The 23378-nt window shown below is 39.0% G+C and overlaps 1 protein-coding gene across 2 annotated transcripts in view; it reads right to left on the reverse strand.

Annotated features, from left to right (window-relative positions):
* Window positions 1-23378, reverse strand: part of TINAG (tubulointerstitial nephritis antigen) — a 55442-nt gene that overhangs the window by 23556 nt on the left and 8508 nt on the right. The window contains exons 2-7 of one of the 2 annotated variants that reach the window (XM_014948942.1): window positions 20084-20435; window positions 15622-15685; window positions 14591-14680; window positions 12256-12370; window positions 5549-5672; window positions 4821-4971 (exon numbers count right to left, since the gene is read on the reverse strand). In XM_014948942.1, the coding sequence (XP_014804428.1) occupies window positions 4821-4971; window positions 5549-5672; window positions 12256-12370; window positions 14591-14680; window positions 15622-15685; window positions 20084-20435 (896 nt within the window). Of the gene's footprint in view, window positions 1-4820; window positions 4972-5548; window positions 5673-12255; window positions 12371-14590; window positions 14681-15621; window positions 15686-20083; window positions 20585-23378 lie in introns of those variants that run through there. The other variant, XM_014948941.1, reaches the window with a different exon arrangement.

Here is a 23378-nt window from a genome sequence, read left to right on the forward strand (position 1 = left end):
GTCTGGTGGGAGGCGTCCCTGCCCAGGGCAGGGGGATTGGAACTCGATGATCTTTAAGGTCCTTTCCAACCCAAACCATTCTATGATTCTATAAGAAGCAGTGTATTCATACATGCTTGGGAGAATTAATCTGAAGTCATGTTTATATATTCAATCTATTGAAAATTTTTGTGGTTTTATTGTATTTATATGTTTGAATTGTGAGATGAAAAAATAACTTCAAACATTAGATTATGTTATTGGGAAGTTGGCCAAAACAAATAATATCCTTATCATACCCTGCAACTGCAAAGAGCCCAAGGTACAAATCAGATCAAGCCCTGATTAGAAACAGTGTTTGCATTCAAGTGTGTAACCTTTTTACTACCTGAAAATGAGTTGTTTCTTCCTCATTCTTAAAGCCTATAAGCTTTTAATTTCCCTTAGCAGGTAAAATAGATGTTTTCAAACCATATTGATTCCTCACAAATTATGGCTTGCAACTGAAGCGCCTAAAATTAATCATAATTAGAAATAGAATACAGATTTATTCTTTAGTTAATAGAGGAAAACAGAGAGAAAGAGACGGAGTTAAACAGTGATTCAGCTCCACTTATAGCAGATTTCACTGTTAACTGGGTGCTCAGTGATTCCAAAAAGTCAGGTCTCAACACTGGCCTAACCTCATTGAGCTTTCTGGAAGTCTTCCATTGACTTCACTGGGGAGAGTTTAGGCCAGCATTTAGTTTTCCTGAAAATCTATCAAAAATCTGACATAAGAACACTTCAGAAATCAGAAAACCGGAAGCACTGAACACTAGCTGTGAAAAGCCCACACAGAAAATCAATGTCCTTTCTCCCTTTTTGCACAGTATGGAGATAATGAAAAAAATGATTGCAATATACTGGCTCATAAAATAAAAGTCACCTGAAAGTGTGAGGAAGCAAGCACTGTTTAACAGGGCTCATTCAAATGGCACTTCAGACTTTTATGTCACAAATTTCCATTTTTTTCATTGTCAAAGGTAAAGGGTTATGGATTACAGGGTTTGAGATATAAAAATGATCCAGTTATCAGTTCAGTGGATCAAAAAGGTTAATTATTTTTTAAAATTTTTTTATATGATTTGCACTTGGCCACTGTCAGAGACAAAATATTGGGTTAGATAGAACCTTGCTCAGACCCAGTGCAGCAGTTCTTGTGGTCTTCCAGTATCTGTCCTCACAGGTATTTTATTTGAGGTGTTTATTTGTGTCTGGAACTGTTGGAAGATGATTGGAAATATCATTTGAACTTGAGGAAAGAAAATAAGGATTTAGAAATGTTTTTTTTATAAAAATAGTTGAGTAGATACATTTTCATGTGTGGTACTTTGATGCCAAATCAATGATTTGGGATAAGAATGGGTGGCAGACAACATCTGTTGTACATGTTTGAGCTGGCTCTGCGGGGACAAGAAGGTTGGGTGAATGACTGAGAAAATAGTCTTGGACTGCAGAGATTTACTGGAGGTCTAGATAGTCTCCCAAACTTTGTGATGGTTCTCACAACTACCCTGCAGATTCTTTACTCAAACAGTCAGCTGCAAGAGGCTGATGAATACCACGAGGCATCTCGGACGACCAGGTGACCAAGCAGTAACACAAGAATTTGGGACTTTGGAGGTGAAGAGACAGTTCACAGGTGTAGTCTGGTGAGCAGAGGTCCCCTGTCTGTATCCTCCCAGGCTTACATCACTCAGGAAGCCTGCTCTGCACGCTACTTGCACACTGGTACTCTGTGGTCAGTCAGGGAACAATCTTCTCACTACTGCATTTACACCAGCCTGTACCCTTTTTGGGTACAGCTAGGTCGATAACGAAGTGTATCACAAAGCTTCAGCCTGCCTTAATTTCCTTACAGAAATAAGCTAACTCTATACTTAAGCTGCCTCTGCAGAACAGGCTGCGTCACTAACCACACTGCTTCAGGTTAAAAAAATAAATACAGTTTTCTGGTATAAGAAGAAACTTATTACTATGGGCTCATAGTCGTTATGCCCAGATAGGGATAACAGTCAGATAAGATTAGAAGGCTGGCCTACTACTTCATTCTCTAGGGCTTTCCCTCTAAAAATAGCTTGTTCCAACTGCTGTGGAGATAATACTCATTAAAATGGAACTCTTATCTTATCTATACCCGCAATTCTTGTGCTCCGGTCCTTAACACTGTAAGCAAGCAAGGAGTTCAGTGAGAAAGTTGTATTTACTCTCTTAAGAACACAAGCTACTGATTAAAAGGAGCCTGTTTTTCTAGTTACAGAAAAGTGTTGCTTAAAATGTTAAGCTATAACTTTCAGTTCTTCATGAATGAAGCCTTTGCCTTTACCCCCATGAGGTGCAGAGGGGCCTTTGGTGGGTGGAATCCATCACTGTAATCACTCACCTACAGGGTCTTCCACTCAAAACCTAGATCAAAGCTAGTTTAGTGTTTAAACCCCGAGACAGAAAAACAGAGGAACACTCGACGTAAACTATCCCCATGACAATGCAAAACCTGTGTCAGATCTGAAATAGTTTGGTACACTTGAAGAAAGCAGAATGATTGCTTTGTGTACTGTGTCCATGTGAATGACAGTGCTTTGGTCTTTACCTAGATCCCCAGGCTACCATGTTGGTAGCGGTTTGTTTGGTTGGGTTTTTTTTGAACTAAAATTAAAAATTGACAGGTATCTCTGGCTGTCAGTATCAGGTGTATCACAAAGTAAGGGATGAGAGTGAGAGAGGAAATAGATTTTTGTTATGGAACAGAAAGTAAAAAAAATAATAATTCTGATAGTGTGAGGAACAGCGGAAGGTAATAACACAGTATATAAAATCTGGTCATTGAAAATTCTCCTGGAAGCCATTTCCAAACACATGAAGATCAAAGAGTTGACTGGGAACAGCCAGCACAGATTTCCCCTGGCAAATTATGCCTCACCACAATGAGATGATAAGATGAGATGATCTGACCATGATGAAATGACTGGCACCATGCAGAATAAGAAAAGTTGTGGTTATCATTTATTTTGACTTTAACAACATTTTCAGCATGGTCTCCTGTGATGTTCTTCTAGTTTATTGGATGAGATAAGTTGCTTACAAGACCAGTAACTGAACTGTACTGGCATGCTGACAAGGTGACCGATCAAAATGTCTGGTGTCAGTTGACTAGTGGCATTCCTTAGGAGTCAACACAGCAGTGATGCTGTTTTGCATCTCTGTTAACAATCTGGAGAGTGTGACATAAGGCACCCTCAGTATATTTGTGGAGGATGCCAAATTGGTGGGGAGTGGGTACAGGGCTGCTGTTCAGAACAACATTGACAGGCTAGAGAAATGAGCTGACAGAAACCTCATGAAGTTCAACAAAGGCAGAAACCAAATCTAGCTTCTGAGCCAGAACTGCCCATGCAGCAGCACTGGTAGGGCACTGTCTGTGAAGAAAGCATTTTCACAGAGAAGGACCTGGGATCCTGATGAGCAGAAAGTTGAACATGGGTCAGCAATGGGCCCTCTTCTCAAATGTGGACAACCAGTACTGGGTTGTGTTAGCAAGAACATAGCCAAGACATTGTGAAAAGCAACTATTCCCTTCAAATTGTCACTTTTGAGGTTACACCTAGAGTACTGTGTTCAAGCATGGGATCCCCAGTAAAGACCATGACAAACTGAGCAAGTCCAGTAGAAGGCACTTAGGGAGCTGAAGCATATGATGTGCAAGGAGGGGCTGAAGCAGCTGGGGTTATTCAGCCCAGATAAGAGAAGGCTAAAAGGGGATCTAATTACCATCTTCAACTACATAAGGAGAGGTCTTAGAGGAGACTGAACAAGATTCTTCTTGGAGATTCACAGTGGAAAGCTGAAAGTACCAGTCACGCATTGTACCAAGAAAAGGCTGATTAGATATAAGAAAAAAATATTTGGCCACAAGAGTGGTCAAACAAAGTGACCTACTGCAAGAAAGGTTGTGGAACCTCCATCCTTGAAAATACTCAAAATACAACCATGGACATGGTCTGAGCAACCTGATCTAATTTCAGAGTTAGTCATACTTTGAGCAGAATGTTGGACTAAGTGAACTCCAAAAGTCTGTTCCAACCTAAACCATTCTGTGATTCTATAAATTATTAAGTGTCATTTTAAAAAGTTTCTAACTGTTCATGTGGAGCTTGAGAGCTGTTAACTTTGGTTAGTCTGACCTGAAGGAATAAATCTAGGTATAGTCCTTCCTACAGTGTTGCATTCTGGCACAAGCTTGGGAAGGGGTAATTATAATTTTCTTTATATAGAGACAATTTTTGATCCTTTTGAATATTCAAAATGTTGTCTCATGCAACCGACTGCTTACTTAAGGCGGTTTAACATGAAGAGCCTGTTCCCAAGAACAATAGAAGTTTTGAGCCCACTTATGGTATTGTCTTTGATACTAAAAGATCCTTTCCTGTTTGTCTTGCCGTTAGAGAGGCTACCATTTTCTCCAGTTGTATTAGAGCTGATGACAACATCTAGATATAATGGGGATCAAATGGGAGCTACGTGGTTGCAGAGTTTTCCCACTGAGAACCTCATTCAAAATAGTCTTCACTAATTTATTTGGGAATGTTTCATAGTTCCTGGGCTTCATGAAGGTGATATAAAGAACATGTAAATGGGAGAGTGGTAGTCTCGATGAAGCAATACACTTAATTTGAGATAAATGCCCCCCCCTTTTTTTTTTTTTTGAAAGGTCAGAAATGATCATTGTAATACAAGCCACATTGTAACTTAAGCAACTGGTTCAAGCTAAAATAAACTGAACAGACAGATAGAATATTTACCCATGTGTTTTCAGGTATCTCCAAGCACCTTCAATACTTCCACCATTACATCCATGTTGATTCCTGATATCACACGAGATCAAATTCTGAGCAGAAAGGTTGTCTGTGATCTCACCCTCAGAATGAATTGCTATTCTATCTGCTGCAACACCTGTTTTGAAATAAATTTTCTGTTATCAAAAACTAATAATTGCTCACAACTTCATGCTAGTTATTATGAAAGAGTGACTGAAACAATACAGACATAATTTGTACTGACTTTTGAGAGAGAGGGTTGTGAAATGGCAAAGCGTCACGAGCAACTTTTCTGTAATATTATAAATCCATAGATTTACTGGTTATCATAAATTCCCATGTATTTAAACGTCAAATGAATCATTTACATAATTTAGTCTGATAGTGTCAACCATGTTTGTACATGCATATTCATGTCTGGTTGACTGCAGTAGAAGATGCAAATACTCTCCCACCTCTCTTCGGTTGAATCTCCAGATCTCTTTTCTTTCTTTTTTACCTTCCCTTCCTTTATTTTAGAAAAAAAAACAACAAAAAACAAAAAGCAAAAATGAACAATCTTATGAACAATTTTTCCTAATTTCCAATCAGGATATATATTCTTATTTGCTGATAAAAACTAAACGGCAAGCTGAAATCATATATATAAATTTTTATCACGTATCTAACATCAATGATATTTTTTAAAAGGGAAAAAAAAATATTGATATTACTTGCAGTTGAAAAAGCCCAGGATGCTCCACAGTTTCGTTGATCTAGAGGATCATGAATCCACTCAGGCCATGCATAAGTGGCTGCAAAAAATGCAGGAAATTTTTCTTCTGGAAGTGAGTTTACCTAAAACAAAAGGTAGGAAATCTGTATATGCTTCAATTCCTTTTTTTTACTTAAATTTTACCCTAATTTTGTTTTTTAAATTCTTAATTTTTAAATTGAGGAAACCTAAAGCATTGGCACCTGTGGTTTCCCAGGCATCCCTGTGGTGGTTCCCCTGCAGCTGGGTGCTGTGGACTCCCTCAGAGCAGAGACATTCTGGGACTCCAGTGGCTGAGCTGGAAAGCCGAGCTCCGCAAATGCCAACTTGAATAACCTGTCCAGTTTCTCTCTGATTTGTATCTCAAACAACAGTTCCCTATGAAACATGTCAATTATGTCCCAGCTGGTATTTTTGGAAAGAAAAGCATTTGCTACAAATAGCAGTGAATTCAGGTATCTGTTACCCTATTCTCCTTGACACATGGCTGTAGGAAATTTTAGTTTCCCTGGGGGAGGTATCAGTACAGAGTATCATTGATTTGTGTTTTACGCAGAGATTTTTCAACCTCCAGCACTTATTCTCATCAGTGATTTTCCTTCTGCTTTGCAATCTGATGTTGAGTTGATGAGAATTTGTAGTCTGCTCACTAAAGCCATTTGGAAAGCCTTTTTTGGCATCTTTGTCTCTCAGCCTTAATGTATGTCCTCCAAGCTTTGCACAAATATCTGCATATGCAAGAACCATCTGGTACAACTGTTAATAATCTGCTCTGTGTTCAACACATCAGAACTATTGACCCTTTTTTTTTTTTTTTTTTTTACTGTTGAACTTTATAGTGAGCAGGGAAATAGGAATTGCAACACAGAATTGCAATATTCTGTGGTGAGACCCCGGAAAAGGTTGCCCAGAGAAGCTGTGGCTGCCCCATCCCTGGAAGTGTTCAAGGCCAGGCTGGATGGGGCTTTGAGCAACCTGGTCTGGTGGGAGGTGTCCCTGCCCAGGGCAGGGGGGTTGGAACTCAGTGATCTTTAAGTTCCCTTCCAACCCAAACTATTCTATGATTCTATATTAGTCCATCTAGTCTATCAGTTTGTCTCAATTGTTGATAACATCTGTTCCAGAGGAAATACAATACACAAACTATGATAATCTGTTCCAAAGCAAAACATTCTCCGATACTTCTTTATCATAAGCAGGTTCATACCCTGAAGTACAATGGCTTCTGACTTATTCAAATTCCTTTATTTTACTGCAATTTACTTAGTCTTCTAATTTTGGGTGTCCTTACTGCACCATTTTTCTAAATTGCTTTTGTGACTTACAAGACTACATACCTTTTCCTAAGATGATTTAAACATTTGAGGTCAATTCTTTCAAACTATTTCAGGACTCTTTGGGGAACCAAACATTACCACTTTGTCGGTATCCAGATCACATTGTTGTGTACGCTGGGACACAGTGGTGTCTTCATCCAGCTGGTACAGCTGGATTTCCCACAGAAAACCCACAACTGAGAAGTTGGTAAGGAAAAAAGAAGCTTGGACCTCATGTCTGTAAGTGACATTACACTGGGATACAGCCCCAACAGAGAGATAGATACAGTCTGTGCAAATGTCCAGACCCAGGAACTCTCAAGTGCTTCTAGATTCACTACTTCAGATGCAGACTGAGTCCTAAATGCATTGAAGTATACTGCGAGCTGTTAAGTACCTTAAGTGCTTTTGAAAGTTTTGCCTCCACCCATAAGAAGCCAGTAATCTTTTAAATCTTGCTAACACATTAATCTCAATATTTTGATTAATCACTTTCAGAAGTCTGCTTTTTCAAAAGCTTGTTAGATACACGGGACTTGCAACCTGAAATGACCCACAGAAAGTTACAGCTAATTCAAACAATCTCTTGCTAAAGTTTCATTATGTTCACTATTAATGAGCAAGCAGAAGCACAAGATTTACTTTGACGATGAATCATAAGAGCAAAATCCCAGACAAATAGCATTCCTTTTACATGATAAGAATGCTCATTATCAACCAGTAAACAAGCAAATTTTGGCAAAGGTTGTTTAGCACCCTTATGTGGGCAATGACCACTTACAATGCTACAAAAGAGGTAGCTGAGAAAAGCAAAGTTCTAAATAGATCTTTGGTCTGAGACAATTTGTTGCTTTACGTATTCCTAAACTGCTGCCAATGTATTTAATAGCTTCATATTGTGAATCCCAGAGCAAATATGTCATTAACCCTCAGTCTTGCCATTTAGAAATGCAGGACTGACCTGTAGCCAGAAACATTAGCTTTTTGTCTGAGAAATTGCTACCCTGGTATTGAGAAGCACTACTGTTCTATGACAAATAGTAAGTCTAGACAATTGTTTCTCAATGTATGCTCCATGGACCAGCATCAGACAGCACAATGCAATCAGCAAAATGACTGGCAAGCTATTTTTAAACCTTCATATGTATTCTCTGCAGTGAAGCTAGCAGTCTGGCCAAAGCAGGAAGGTAAGCGGATATAAAAGAACATTTGTACTTCAGCTATGACTTCTTCAGAAAAGGTAGATGGCCCATCAGCGAATAAAGGCTGAAGATGACTGAAATTGCAAATGTGGAAATAGTTTTTCTGAGGGAGAGCAATATTATATTTTTTTTTTAAGGTAGGAAAAAGGTTCTGGACATCACTTGCTTTGTGAAGACAAAATGGGTGTGCACGACCTTCAGTTTGCAGCAGGGAGATATAAAACTGCTGGGCTTTTTTACTATGAAAAGCCACGTATCAGAGGAACAGCTGGTGTACCTTCTATACCTCCAGACTGTCTTTACGGGTTCTTTGATACTTAATCCAAAATGGTGCCTTATTACTAAACCACATGTTCCATTTTCTTGTAAAATGGCACTTAGGCAAGCACCTTGCTGCCAGCGGGTGCAGACCCCACCATTGCAATGTACCTCCTGCCAGAACACGTGCAGACAGAATACCACCTATCACAATGTGGTTTAAAGGTGTGGTAGTTATTTTTGTGCTACACAGAACTTCAAGAATGATTACACTACCTCCTGCAGTGAGTAAACTCTTTCACAATGCCTTCTCAGACAACACACAGGACACTATTGAGAGCTTCAGCTTTGTCAGTTTAGTGGTGTGTTTAGGTCTAGCCATACTCTGCAGCAGAAGGTCCTCAGTTCAGATTTAGTACTTGTTCCATATCATTGTCTTTTATTTTAGGTAGTCCAGTGTGCCATCATTAAACTACCCTTCCAGACATAAGCATCACCTTATTGAGCAGGTATAGTCTTTTCTTAATAGCAGAGCTTTTAAAAGCTCTGTGAGCAACTTCAGGAGGTTTGTGTTTTCCGTGAGATGGATCTAGCGCTCTCTCACATAGTTTAATTTGAAGTAATGTTATGAAGCTGTATTTGTAGTTGGATATGTCAGTCAAAGAAACAACTAAAAAGCCTCTACTCCACAACCAAACTTTTCAAAACTGTTGAACTTTCAACACTGAGAACTAAGACTCTGCTGTAGACATAAATTTACATTCTTGAATCTTCCATGCAGTTGTGTAAGAAGCTCCTTCCACACAAAAATGCCTTTCCCAAGCATCCCAAAAAGACAGTAGAAAATGGTCAGAACAGCAGACCCTTAAGTACCAGAAACTGTCATTTATTCCCTAAGCAGTAGACTAGTGGCATGCTGAAGAAATGGTTTTTATTTAAAGTGAAAAAAAAAATAAATTTGTATTTAATGAATGGGTAGCTGTGGTTTGCTTGCTGCATCAGCAAAGCTACCAGGTTTTAATCAGGTCAGCACAAGATAGAGCCAAAAGCTCCTGATTGCTAATTTTAACATTTTTATCAACTAAATATATGACTTTGGGCAAATGACTTTCACTTGCAAAATGAGAAAAGCAGTAATAATCCCAGAGAATGCATGAATATTTAATTAGTGCCAATTTATCCACAGTAAGCAACTAGTACCTTGGCCTGCAGGTGAATTAGTACTCAAAAAAGTCACTTAAAGGTCAAACCATTAAGGTTTGGTGAATGTCTCTGAAAAGTACTAAAAAGTCATTATTTCTAAATTTCATGATTCATATCTTTTTACTCTCTTCTGAGCTGCCACCTAGTTACAGGTGAAGCTTAATGGAAACACTGTCATGAAAACTCATTTGTTTTTTTATCACTTAGGACTTAGTATGCTTCACAGAACACCAGTGACAGAAAGTTATTCACAGAAGGCAAAGCAGGGGCAAGCATATCTGAAAAACTGGTAAAATACTTCTAAGTGTCTGGAGGTAAACTCCATAGCTACTGTTGGTTTGCCAATTGGAAGAATCTGTCAATGTACACTGGTAAACCCAATCCAGGCAATGAAATTGCTGGATCGTGCAGTGATGGCAGGTATGGAGCTGGCTGTGAGTGAAGAAAAAAATATCTTTTTTTTAATGTTTTTTGCGACCTACTAAATGATAGGAAATTTCCCAAGGCCAAGAAGACCTTGGAGCTTCACAGGAAGCTTCAGAGAAAAATATTTTTACATCAAGACTAGCTAAGACAGAAACCACTGGAGTAAGAACAAGAAAGTTCTAATAATTCTGAAGAGAAACCATAGGTAGGAGAAGGGCTCATGCACAATTCAGAGCAATTTTCTGCAAGATCAAAGAATTCTCCAGAAGCTGAGAAAGTCATACAGAGATTATTATTTCATATTTTTAGCTTTTGCAAGTAGAGGGAAAGATTTCTTAGAAACCTGTGCGAAGCTTTTGTAAGTAGAGAGATTTCTTAGAATCCTGTGCAAAGCTTGTGCTTCCAGCATGTAGGACTTCCTTAGGGGTAAATGCATGAATGTGCAAAGCTGGGTTTCTGGAGAAGAATTCATTGAAGCTCCTCAGGTGTCTGGCAGGGCCAAAGGCAGTTGGGTTGTAGCTCAGAGATTTCATAAAAAGATAGCAGATAGAGAAAACATGCCTAAGAAATGTATCATCAGTGGAACAAAGGTTGTAAGTAAGGTAGCAGTCAAGAAGCTACAGGAATCTTAATAACAATGATTCAATAGGCTGCACATTGTGCAGGGCCACTAAAAGAATAACTACCCTAAACTGAATGGAAAAGAGGAAATATGGTGAAGGATTTCTTGTAACTTTCCCTGACTTGTTTTCCTAGGTGAGATTTGTCTTATGTACCTAGATATCTTGTAATATAGATGTCAAACCCTGAGGTAGGTACATGATACCTACTTTATGTTTCTGCTATATAAGCATCATGTTGGATTCCTCAAGGAAAAAGCCAACAACAACAACAAAAAATCAACCACAACTCTATTGAGCCTTAATGCATTTGACTGGTAATTTGTGGCAGATACCTACTAAATATTGCACTAAACTCTTCTATGTCATTGATTTGCCATCTTCAGCTGTGGCTGTGAAGAGTAGCCCAGCAAATCATACCAGGCAAAACTCCAAAGCTTAATTTCTGTCAGATTTTTGTTCTGACAACCTTCCAAAGTGTAATTTTGAGCAAGCTGGCCAATCTGGGCCACAACCCAATGCCTCGCCACACTGGTGCAGGGAGGTGACTTTGTGTGGGACAAAGAACCAGTCTGCATCAAGCAAAAGGGTTAGGATTGTTAAAATTGTTGCAGAGGCACATGGTCCTCTCCCTCATTCCCAAATTCCCTGTCAAGTGGGAGCTCTGCACTGCTGTCCCCACAAGGCTTTCCATGAAGTGGGAACCCCTCTGCCATACACAAATACACCATCAACAACTGACTTCAAATGGATAATCAAATAGCATCGCTTGCTTGAACTATATGTAAACCAAAGATAAAAAACCATTATTTTTAATGTTATTTGAAATTGTTGGATCTATCTACTTATTCTTGTAGTTATTCTAATTTCTCTGTGGTGAGGTAGTTAGTTTCTTCGATCTCTGGTTTCCATCATTTTAGGTCCTCTAAGAAAGAAGTTAAGATCCAAAGCATTAGAAAATCTGCTCTGGATTCCATAACTATGCATCTTTTCTTTTATTGCTTAACCCACCTACATAACTTAAAGCATATTTGCTTTGCTGCAGAAATAATTTGAACATAAATATATGAAAGGAAATTTAATTTAGCTGCCATGAAAATGAGCATGGCCAAGAGGTTTAGAAATCTAGTAGTGGAGAATCATCTCATTTTCCCATGCTTCCCATCATTTTTCTTTCCATTTGGCCAAAAGCCCAGCCTCTTACTGCATCTTTACATTGCTTTATCCTATTAGCTCTCAGAGCTTCTTTCAAAGACTGATGTTTAGTCTCAACCTTAATGAACTATGCAGAGATTTGTATTTTTGTATGGTTACAGCTACGTGTGCAATGATTAGCAAATGGAGAGGATAGTATGGAATCATCCTAAAGAAGCAAAGATTTCAAACACCAGCGATCTACAAGGACAATTTAATATTGGTGCACAGTTTCCCAATGGTTAACATTTGCTTTTGTTCCTTCCTGTTTTATTTCAGTTAATAGGACCACACACTCTCTGTCTTGGAGAAATATGCTGGGAGCTTCATATTCAACATGGAAACATTTAGTATTAAAATTCTGAACCATAAACTTGTAATAGTTCCCATTCGTTTTTCCATGTGATTAAGTTATTAAAAAAATTAACAATTTTGCATTATACTTACTGGAGCTTCTCTCATATTAAGCAAGGAATGAGATGGAGGGAAGGTGCCCAGGCGCTTTTTGAAACCTTCTTCCACTGTCATTCCCCAGAACTGACTGTAGTTGTCAGCTTTCCATCTTCCTCACGGTCAGAAAACAAACAAACAAAACCCAGGTTAGAGTTACCATTCACATTAATCCCTTTCTCCTTTGTAAGAGCAATGCTAACAATAACATCCAGAAATAAATCTTTCAAATTACATTTGAAAACCTTGTATTTGATACTCATGAGAAAATATCTAGTATGGGTTCTTCCACTGCAAATGAGTGTAGGATGGAGCAACACAGCAGTATATGAAAGGTTGTGATTTGAGGTCGGCATCATGTCAGCCTACAGAAGTTGAGCATGCAATGCTTCGGAGAAGTACTGGAAAACAAGACTCTCAGTCATAGCAATTACTGTTGTGTTGAAGTCATGCTCAAATTATGCTTCAGACCAGATGCCCACAGAGTACTAACAGCTTCGTGTAGTGAGCCTTCAAGCTCTGGTGCACCAGCAGTGAGACACTTGAACCCAGCAAAAAGCCTAGCTGACACCTTCTTGCCTGAGTTTTACATCAATTACCAGATTGAGAGAAAAGGCTCCCCGTGGCTCTTTAATTATTCTCTCCCTGCTCTCAGGTAGACTAGACTCAGATTGCATTAACCTCGCCAACTGTATGCACAACAGAAAAAAAGATGCCTTGCGGACGTGCACATGTGGGACACACTGGAATTTGTCATTACTGGAAAAGAGCTGAGCCACAGGGGAGAGCCTTCACTTTACCCATTTCTTTATTGCTTGCGTATGAGGAGCAAGGAGTTGGAATTCATGCTGCCTGAATGAGAAGCCTCATTGCTCTTGGTCTGCCTGCAGTCAGTGAAGAATGCAAGTACCTGCAGAAGTTGAGTCATATCTCAGGTGGGTTTAACCACCCTGTGGTAAACCTCACTACTTGCCACCTACAAGAGGGAGGTGAAGGGCTCCAATTGCCTCACTGAATCGTCTGCTCTGACTCAGTTGGTTTGAATGTCTCTGTTAGATCAGTTTTGCCTCACACCAGGACACCCATGAAGTACAAAATGTTTCAGTGCTGAGTGACAGCTTGAATTCTGGGCAGGCTTCATTGGTGAACTTGGCACCTCAGCTCCTAGGGAAGCAAACTCTGCATCTCCTAAGGCACGGCTCCGGTAGAGGGGTCTCACTAATCCCTCTCCACTGCCTGGGAGGAACAGGAACTGGTAGCAAGAAAAACACCTGTGCCCCACAAAATCCCAATATCTTTGTCCCCATTTAGCTCATTCTCTCCTTTTCCAGCACTACCTAGAGTTATGTGGGACAATGCTCTCGGGGGAGGAGAAAAAATGACTTTAAATATCTATCCCAAGAAATAAATAAAGTGAAGAATAAGTGAAGACAATCTAAATAGCATTTTGTGAGGAAAAAAAAAAAATGTACTCAATTTGGAGAATATTTTACACAGACGTTTACAATGTCAGCTCTTACCAGCCTGAGACTTTCAGTATCTTTCCATTTGAAGCTCTATAATCTGCCAGATTTATAGGAAGGTTTCACAGAGGTACCTTTGCTGTCAAATTGCTGTAATGTAATTGGGGAAGGAAGGGGCGGGGAGGACTGCATAAATTGTAACTTGCACATACATACAATGAGCAACACAGTGGTTTACAACAAAACCTTTAAAAAAAAGTGCCCTCACCCATAATCTCCAGAATTGACATGCTGAATTAAATCTTGGCGAACAAGGCACACTTCCTTTGAACACTTCCAGAGACTTTGGAAGCATTTGCTGCAAGGGCAAGAATATAACTGAGTAGAAAATGAATTGTCAAAGGAAAAATATGTCCACAAAATCCTGGTATCTTTGTCCCCATTTAGCTCATTCTCTCCTTTTCCAACACTACCTAGAGTTATGTGGGACAATGCTCTCGGGGGAGGAGAAAAAATGACTTTAAATATCTATCTCAAGAAATAAATAAAGTGAAGAATAAGTGAAGACAATCTAAACAGCATTTTGTGAGGAAAAAAAAAAAAATTGTACTCAATTTGGAGACTATTTTACACAGATGTTTACAATGTCAGCTCTTACCAGCCTGAGACTTTCAGTATCTTTCCATTCGAAGCTCTATAATCTGCCAGATTTATAGGAAAGTTTCACAGAGGTACCTTTGCTGTCAAATTGCTGTAATGTAATTGGGGAAGGAAGGGGCGGGGAGGACTGCATAAATTGTAACTTGCACATACATACAATGAGCAACACAGTGGTTTACAACAAAACCTTTAAAAAAAAGTGCCCTCACCCATAATCTCCAGAATTGACATGCTGAATTAAATCTTGGCGAACAAGGCACACTTCCTTTGAACACTTCCAGAGACTTTGGAAGCATTTGCTGCAAGGGCAAGAATATAACTGAGTAGAAAATGAATTGTCAAAGGAAAAATATGAACTTTAACAGCAGAAAGAAGATGGAGGGAAGAAAAGCATAAGCAATATAAGTGTCACATAGTATTTATGAAAACATAATGCTACTTCTTGCTATTTCACTACCTAGTTGGAACAAGGGGGAAGTTTTACAGCTTGTAGGAAAGGTCATATTTGAAAAATTTTGCTTCCATCTTTGTGAGACCAAACCAGGGTTAAAAAAAAAAAAACGTGTCCTGATGTTTTAAGGAAGTTTTACCCTGGAAAACCAGAAAGGAGCCCCGTGGCTGTAGACACCTTGCTGCAAGGACCCTGGGCTAGAGCAGGGCAGTGGGGCCCCCAGCCCTGTTTGGGTGCTGCTAGAGCCCCCCAGGCTGCCCTGGGGCTGAGGGCACGGGGCTGGATTTTGGAGAGGCAAAGCAGGGAGGTGGCTGGGGCAGCCACCCGAGGTGGTATATATATATAGATATATATGTATATGTATTCTTCCCTTATGAAATAATGTAAGGTCTCACCACTCATGCCAGAGAAAAAGAGGAAGACGTTCTAAAATAATCCCCTAAACTTTAATGATATTTGTCTTGTCTGGCCAATGCCCAGGTCTAGGCTGAAACCACCTTGACTCGGGTCAGAGCAGCAGATTGACTGAACAGGAACAGAGTTAGGCCAGGGAGGAGGAGATTTTAATACTTTCATTTTCATATCTCAATTAGAAAGCCCATTGACCTCTTGCCATTCTTCTAAATCGGCTGTAATCTAGTTCTAGAATACCTTAATACAGCACTAATCTTCCAGCCATTGTGATTTGATTACATGGTTAATATGACTTTAAAGAATACTCACTACATTAATTTCTATTTCATGACAGATGTTAAATAAAATTCAATTTGCAGTTCTCTGAAACATTACCAGGAATTGCAGTTGTCTTTAATTATTGTTCCTTCTCCATAAAATCGGCCATCTTTATAACAACCTGCCAACATAACATACAAGTGTGAAAAAAATAATAATTTTTTAATTAATCAAATTAACTCAAAACTCTTACTACTATTGAATTAATTCATTGTATGTGGTGTGCACAACTTCTTTAGTTGAAAGTCACCAACATCTATTTCCAGTTTCTTTCAAGTAATGAAGGAAGTTTGATGTATTTTCATTTTTTACGAGGTACATTATCGTTCATAGTAAATAAAATCAGCAACAGATTCAAAATATCCACTGAAAAATTATTATCTTACATATAAATAAAAAAAAATCTTTAAGTAAAGTTATTTTCCAGTAATAAACTTTAAAATAATATATTTCTAATAAAAATAATTTTTGAATTGACAATTAATATAGAAATAAGTTCTTTCCAGCTATAGAATTTTTTTTAAATAATAACTATTCCAAATCTATTGTTACTATTTTTTTTCCCTGCTAGCTTAATTCCTCTTTGAAAAACAGACAGATCAATCATATTTTCCAGGCAAATGTATGTTTCATATACTCCCCAAAACCCTTTATAAAACATCGATTGAGTGATGATTTTTCCAAACAAATACGTCTCGCAATTTTTTTCTTTGACAGCACTTTACTGAGAAAAGTCTTTGTGTGTGTTTTAAGATCTTCCACATAACTTGTTTCTTCAGTGCACTGGAGTGTCAAAGCTTCAGTAAAAGAAAGATTGAGAATGCCTGCGTAGAGATTTGGATCAAGGCAATAACAAACATTTTACAATTATCATGTGGGTTTTTGTTTTCCAGCCCGTTCTCACGGTTCCTCCACTGGTGAGCTACACTTAGAGATCATGTTCCTTCCCCCACTGGAAAGGTTTGGTGTCAGAACTCCCAAGTTCTCCTTTCTCCTCCATTTTCAAGAAGCTTAAACCTTATTTCATAATAACATAACATTTCATATTAATATAGCAGTTCATATTAATATAGCAATAAATTGACTTGCATTTGCATTATATCATGCTTTTTCTCCCACCACAAGCGTGAGGAAGGCCATACCCCTCTGATGGCAAGGGATGGAGTTTGCCCAGCCATACACAAGTATGCCTCAGCTGCCCATACCTCCTTTACTGGCAGGAGAGAAATATGCACTTCTAAGCCATAGCTAATTTCATACCGAAGTGCAGAAGTAGACTAGAGCTGATGAATTAATTATAGGTGCCTGTCTTCCCCTGTTAGTCATACAGCCTGCTACGATAGCTAGCGCAGACGTAGGTGAGATGTATCCCACCTAAGCAGTCACAGGCCCAAAATATCTGCTCTGATTCAGCTTCTGCTCAGATCTGAGACATTTTTCGGGGAATACCCCAAACGAATTACTGAAGTGTCACAGTTTGTCACAGTCTGCCACAAAGTCAGCATCATACAGTAGCTGGAAGGGGGCATCAAGCAAGCTATTTCAAATACATCGAGGGAAGGAAGTATTGATGCAGCATCTGAGTAACATGATAGAGCTGCATTGGAGCTCTGCTGGCAGAGATCAGGAAAAAATGGAAACCTTGACAAGTACGGAAGAAGCTTTTTAATAATTTATGCTTAGGGAACTGAAGATTAAAGTCATAGAGTTTCTTTAGTCTAGCTAAATTATAATATAGCGGGCCAGGAGTGTTGCCTGAGGCATCAGTGACAGAGAGCAGAGATATCTGAGCCAAAAGACACTGTTTGCGTGAGAACACAGCAAGATTGTCTATCCGTGACAGAAAATTAGGTTGGAATATTAATATATTAAGTGGGAAATTAATTAATTTGAAGAGGCAGCCCGATGAATGGGATGATATGATGTGAAAATCATGATTGAAAGGAAGAGTATTTGATAAACGAGGACTTCCCTCCCAGTCCAGAGTTCCTATACCCTTACAGCTCTCACTTCATTTACCCTCAGTGTTGATGTAAGTACTTCTGTGAGTGAAATGTCTCTAGGTTTAATCACTTGTAGGCCAGATCCTGATTGTGTAGTGTGAAAGCAATTAGCAAACAATCTAGACTTCACTTTTATAGCATTGCTAGGAAGAGATCCAGTGTGTTGACTCCAACAGGGTTTTTTGTACCATCAAAGCAATTGAAACAAAATGACCAAAGAAATAATAAATATAGCTAATAAATAAAACTTTAACAATTCTTCTCATAACAAAAAAAATTAATAACAATAATAAAAAAATCCAGAACTTCTATTTGGTATCTAGGGCAGGAATATGCACAGTTTCTTCTGAAACATACTGAATGCTGGCTTCATAAAGGCAAAGTCAAAGCAGTTCCACGTGGTTAAATCCAGACTGGCCCTTGGCACGGGACGCACCCATGGAAGAAATCACAGCATTGCTTGCTTGCTGCGGCCTGCACCAAGGAAGTGAATAAACGGGGATCCAGAAAGAAAGAACCGAGCAGTTTTATTGCTGCTGCTCGTTCCGACCCATGGAAAGCACTCCAGTTTATTGGTTTCTTTAAAGAAATATGACTCAGGAAGCACTGAGAGTGAAACCACAGGCAACCAAAAGATCAAAATCTTCCAGGTGAAAAGTGCTTTGGCGTATGTGGTCTTCTAGTGTTTAAATAATTCTTAGCCAAAGGCAGAAGTGTAGTCTGGGTTACTAGAAGTCAGCTAATATACTTATGTCATTTCTAAAAATAGTTCATAGTTTGCTTAATCTCCAGGCATACAGTCCTTTTTATTTCTGCATTTTTTCCTTCCAATTAGATTCTCTCTTCCCTGTTCCTCAGACATTCCAGTTCTAGAACGTTCCTTTAGATATTTCTTTGGTTTTTTTACTGCAGTATTTTCCTTGCTTTATTATTTTCCTTTTACCCTTTAAATTACTCACATAACAAATATCCAATAAACAGATTGAAAAAAACCGCAGACTTTCCATCAGGGAAACACATTAAGGATCAGAAAAACAGGATCCCCTATGGAGACGAGATATGAAAAAAAAAAGATCTAAGCTCACCATTAGGGCAAATAAAGGTGCTTGAATAGAGTAAATATAACTACTACCTCTGGCAGGTATGTACAGTCCAGGAGTTACAAACCAGTGAACAGGCATGCAAAAAATTGGACTAAGAAAGGCAGTAAAAGTGTTATCCCTCACCTATTCCCTTATCTAAACCTTCTCTGTTACACTTTTACTTTTTAGAGGTAGACCTACAGCGGGGCCCACATGGAAAACTGCTGAAGGTTTTGTAGTGATGTGTAGTTTCCATGCAACAGTTTGCCAAACGAGACCCACAGGCTGTCAACTCTGGAGCTGAAATGCTGCTAAATGTTTATGTAGAGCTTACGAGAACAGCCCCCTGATCTGTTGGAAATAATATACACCATCACACCAAACAAATATGGAACAAATGCCTTTATTTACACAAAGCATAGCACATTCTTTTAGATGGTTAGCAACACTTTGGGAGATCAAATTTGTTTTACAGCGTTTCTGTCACTCCCACGTATCAGATTTTGGCTGCTTGCCCGGCTTAAGAGCACAGCCTCCTGACGAGCTTGTGGTCCGAGTGCTGGAATGTAAGCAGCAGGGCTATTGCAAAGAAATGATCAATTTTAAAAAATTGTGCTAATATTTTTCCAAATTTTAGGCTGTTGAAAGTTTGGTACAGTCTCCACATTTTCAGCCAGATTTGGTCTACCAGTGTTAGGAGTCTACATAGTCTTAAAATCACAGTTCTAAGCTTTTCTCACCAACAGAGATTTGGCCTATGCAGGGTCCAAGGGAGGACCGGCTGTTTGTGGGTCATTGTTTTGCAACCTCTAGTTCTAAAAAAAATAGTCTGAGTTTAGAGTAGTCCTGGAGGAACATCTACTACAAACTAAAGAGACTAAAATATGCCAGAAATCCTTGTTCCAACCACATCCCTTCACCTACTGCTACTCCTGAGCCATTGCAGGAAAAATAGTGTCCCGCAGGAAAAATAGTGTCCACAGGAAAGCTATACTGAATTAAAACCATTGTAGAATACCTCAGACCAGTATCATTCAGGAAAACCCTCATTTTTCTGTTGATTTATTTGTACTGAGGGATACAAACATTTAGAGCTTGTTGTGCGTCTCCTGTTAATCTGTGAAGCTCTATTGAAATTGTTGAGATTGCCCTAATTTTGACCCAATGAGGTTATAACTGAGAAGTTTCAGGTAAAACAGAGGTTCTGTCCAACAGAAAGATGATCTAACCAATGCTAAAAATATGTCCCTAGAGACAAAGAAATAACAGCAAGCATAGATCGTATTCCCGTTTCATACTCAGTGTCTTCGTCTGCTATGTCTTCAGTCACATTTTTAGGATGTATATACTCTAAAGATTAATTGGTAATTTTACTTCCAAGTATATTTTTATCATGAAGCGCTAATGCCAACTGAACATTTCCACCATACCTACCTGATGCAGGAGGTGGCCAAGGCTCATCTGACCTGGTGGGCTCAACGGGGTGGTCACAGACATCCCAGTAGTCGGCACAACAGTCTACAGGGCCAGGAGAACCTGAGGTACAGTACTGGTCACAGTAACATACGGCTGCCTTGGAGACGATGTTAAAGCTGCAGTCATCGTCTCTTCCTGTGCAGCAGCCTCGTATCCTGCAGGACCTTCCTTGATACAGACTCCTTTTTAGCCTGTTCCACTTTGCAGAACTGCCGTCTTCAACGGAGTAAAGTCCTCGGGGGAAGTTTCTTCTCGAGTCAAGCTGCTTTGCAGTCCAAACTTCACTTGCAATGCAATATAAAAGCAATATCTGACTTTTGAGCCACATTCTTCTCCCTCTTTCAGCCTTTTTTTGAGGCTCTCTGTGCTTCAATTTATCAGTAACTGTTCCTTTACTGTAGATGTAATACCTTCAGTCAGTGTTCGGAAAGAAATCTGAACAGAAAGCTGCAGGCTATGGTTTTCTAGGAAGAGTCTGTATTTGTTAATTATTAGTCAAACATGTTGTAAACTGATTTATTTGCCCAAGATACAGAGATACTGGAAACAGTACAACTATGTATTCATCATTATGAAATGCTGGGTGCATTCTTTTGCAAGTGAGAAAGATTATAGTAGAGGTTTCAGAATAAACAGAATATACACGGTCCAATATTTTTAGTTCTGTATTTTTAACTTCTGAAATGAAAACAATGTGAGGAATGAGTACATGGTGTCACAGGAAGCTCTCTTTCCTTCGGGTTTCATTTAACTGTAACTAATGTCTTCTCCATATGATTGGAATCTATGTAACACTTAGATTGCATTTCATCTATATTTTCCTTCCTGATATGCAGGGCTCTATCACTGCAGTAAACTTATCCTGCATCCCCCATTTCAGTCTCATTCCCAGTGCCCTAGTTTAGCTTTATATGCTTCTTTTTGCCCTGTTTCACTGTGGACAAATTCAGAAAAAGTCCAGTGATATTCAGTATAAATTGTTACCCAAATATATCTTTTCAGGCTTGCATTTCTTTAGTGAAAATGAACTTGGCAATCATTGTAAATAGTGTAAAAAATACCCACTGATGAGTGCTCATATCTTTTTTAAAAGGAAATGGATGTATTAATAGAACCACAAAGAGCAGATATCAAAAGGTAAGTTTAACAGCCTTTAATACTCGATCTATGATTTCTAGGTTTTTGAACAGCAGACCTGAAGAAATATACACAGTATTGTTGCCAAAACTCAAAAGATTCAGAAAAAAAAAAAAGCAGCAAAGAACTTTGAAGTTCCTAGCAAAGATAGCACATAAGGCTAAATTACAAAAAATATCATAGATTCAAATTGGAACTGTTACAGCCAGTAAGCTGAACGAGCAGAGGTAAAAACCAGTCATCCATCTGTCTCCGTTTTGTAGTAAATGCGAGGAACCTGGAGAAGTTGATGGCAGACTGTTTTTCGGGAGTGAAGGGGATCTTTCCCTTTGTGACTTCAGCCGGCTGTTCAGTGCTGCGAGAGGTCATAGGATTGAAGGGCAGCTACTTTTGACAGCACAGCTGGCAGCACAGCTGGTTCGGATGCATTGCCGTGAATGGCGGAGACGTTAAGAGGGAATATGTGTATGTGTCTGTGTTTATATATATGGGCTTGTAGTCCAAATGTTCAAGTCTTTAATACAAGCTCTTGCCCGCAGTGCTTTTATTGGATCTGCCTCCCACACTATCCCCACCACAGCTAAAGGACTGCGGATGAGGGAAAATTCCAGACCACGGGGTTTTTATTTTGCTCTATTGCCGGCAGTCTTCTGTGTAGGAGTTAATAGAAAGACCAAGGTCACCAACATGCAATCACTCTACCTCACATAATAGGACATAAATCTTAGCCTTCAAAGTTGCTCTGTGTTTTCTTTATTAAATTTTGTTTATGAGACAAAAGTCTGGACAATGTTAAGTCTGTCACTGACTGCTATAGTGCATCAAATATAATGTGAGGAAAATGAGAAAAGACATGTTCATGGAAACTCAAGTGAAGTGTTTGCTGGAAATGATAAGACAGTTCTTTTCCTTATGTCTATGCAGCTCCATCCATTCCAGGAAATTGGCTCCTGATTTGCACTGCTATTAGAAAAACGCAAATCTTCTTTGTTATTACAGATCTTTGGAAATATTTTGGCAAAGTTATCTCCTTGCTCTGGAAACATAAGAAAGAAAAAAAACTACCATATGTGGTAAATGTTATCAGTCAGTCAGATTAAATGAAGGGGCATATCTGTGTTTTAAGTTACAAACCTTTGGTTTCACTTGGCTTTGTTTGGTGGAGTTTTTTTAATTTTCAACTTTGAAGACTTGCTGATGATAAACCAGAGGCAAGGGTTTTGCTTGGAATTGACGTGAGCTACTTTACAGAGGAATGAGAGGTCTTTTAAAGGAATGTGAAAACGTAACTTATGCTTCTGAACAGCTTTGTTCTGTGACACAAAACACTGTGCTGAAACTTAATAAAATCTATTTTTCCCAATTGTTGACATGTGTTTAAACCTTAAAAAAACCCCATGAATATATTCTATTGTGTTTCAGCAAATATTTTTGTTTTAGAGTAGTTTCCTTTGTAAACAAAAGTAGCCCTCTGTTCACTACATGAAAGCATGCATTGACTTATCTGTAACTATTTAGAAACAGTTAAACATGATACTTTTTCTCTACTGAAGATTAACCTATTCCAAGCATAACAGCTGTGCTAAACTTTTGAGTTAGGGTTCTAGTCCTGGTTTGCACCGGACCTATTCCAAGCATAACAGCTGAGCTAAACTTTTGAGTTAGGGTTCTAGTCCTGGTTTGCACCGTTCAGTACAAAAATATCTGATTTTTACCTATTTCAGCACTACCTGATGTCTACACTTGAGCTTCAAAAAACACCACACATTTGGCAGGAATTCAAACATTAACATCACTGTGGAGTAACAAATAAAAAACAGTTAAAAATGTTCAAGAATCTCTTTAAAGCTGATTCCCCAAGATTATTCCACAGACTGTCTTTCAAAAGTTTCCCTGATTTATCTGAATGAGCCATCACAAAAATCTCATTTCAAGTCGTCTTCCAGAGTACAGTCAATAGGTGAGACTCTGGGTGCTCAAGGTCATTCCCAGGATGGACAGCAGACTCCATCCCACCAGAAGACTGTGGCACCTTCCCTTGTCCTGGCTGCTGCAAGCAGATTGGAGTCAAGCCTTGGACCTGGACCCAGGGGGAGAATTGCAATACTGCTACCTT

Source organism: Calidris pugnax, unplaced genomic scaffold (assembly GCF_001431845.1).
Source record: "Calidris pugnax isolate Ruff unplaced genomic scaffold, ASM143184v1 scaffold141, whole genome shotgun sequence".
In the NCBI taxonomy this organism is placed as follows: Eukaryota; Metazoa; Chordata; class Aves; order Charadriiformes; family Scolopacidae; genus Calidris; species Calidris pugnax.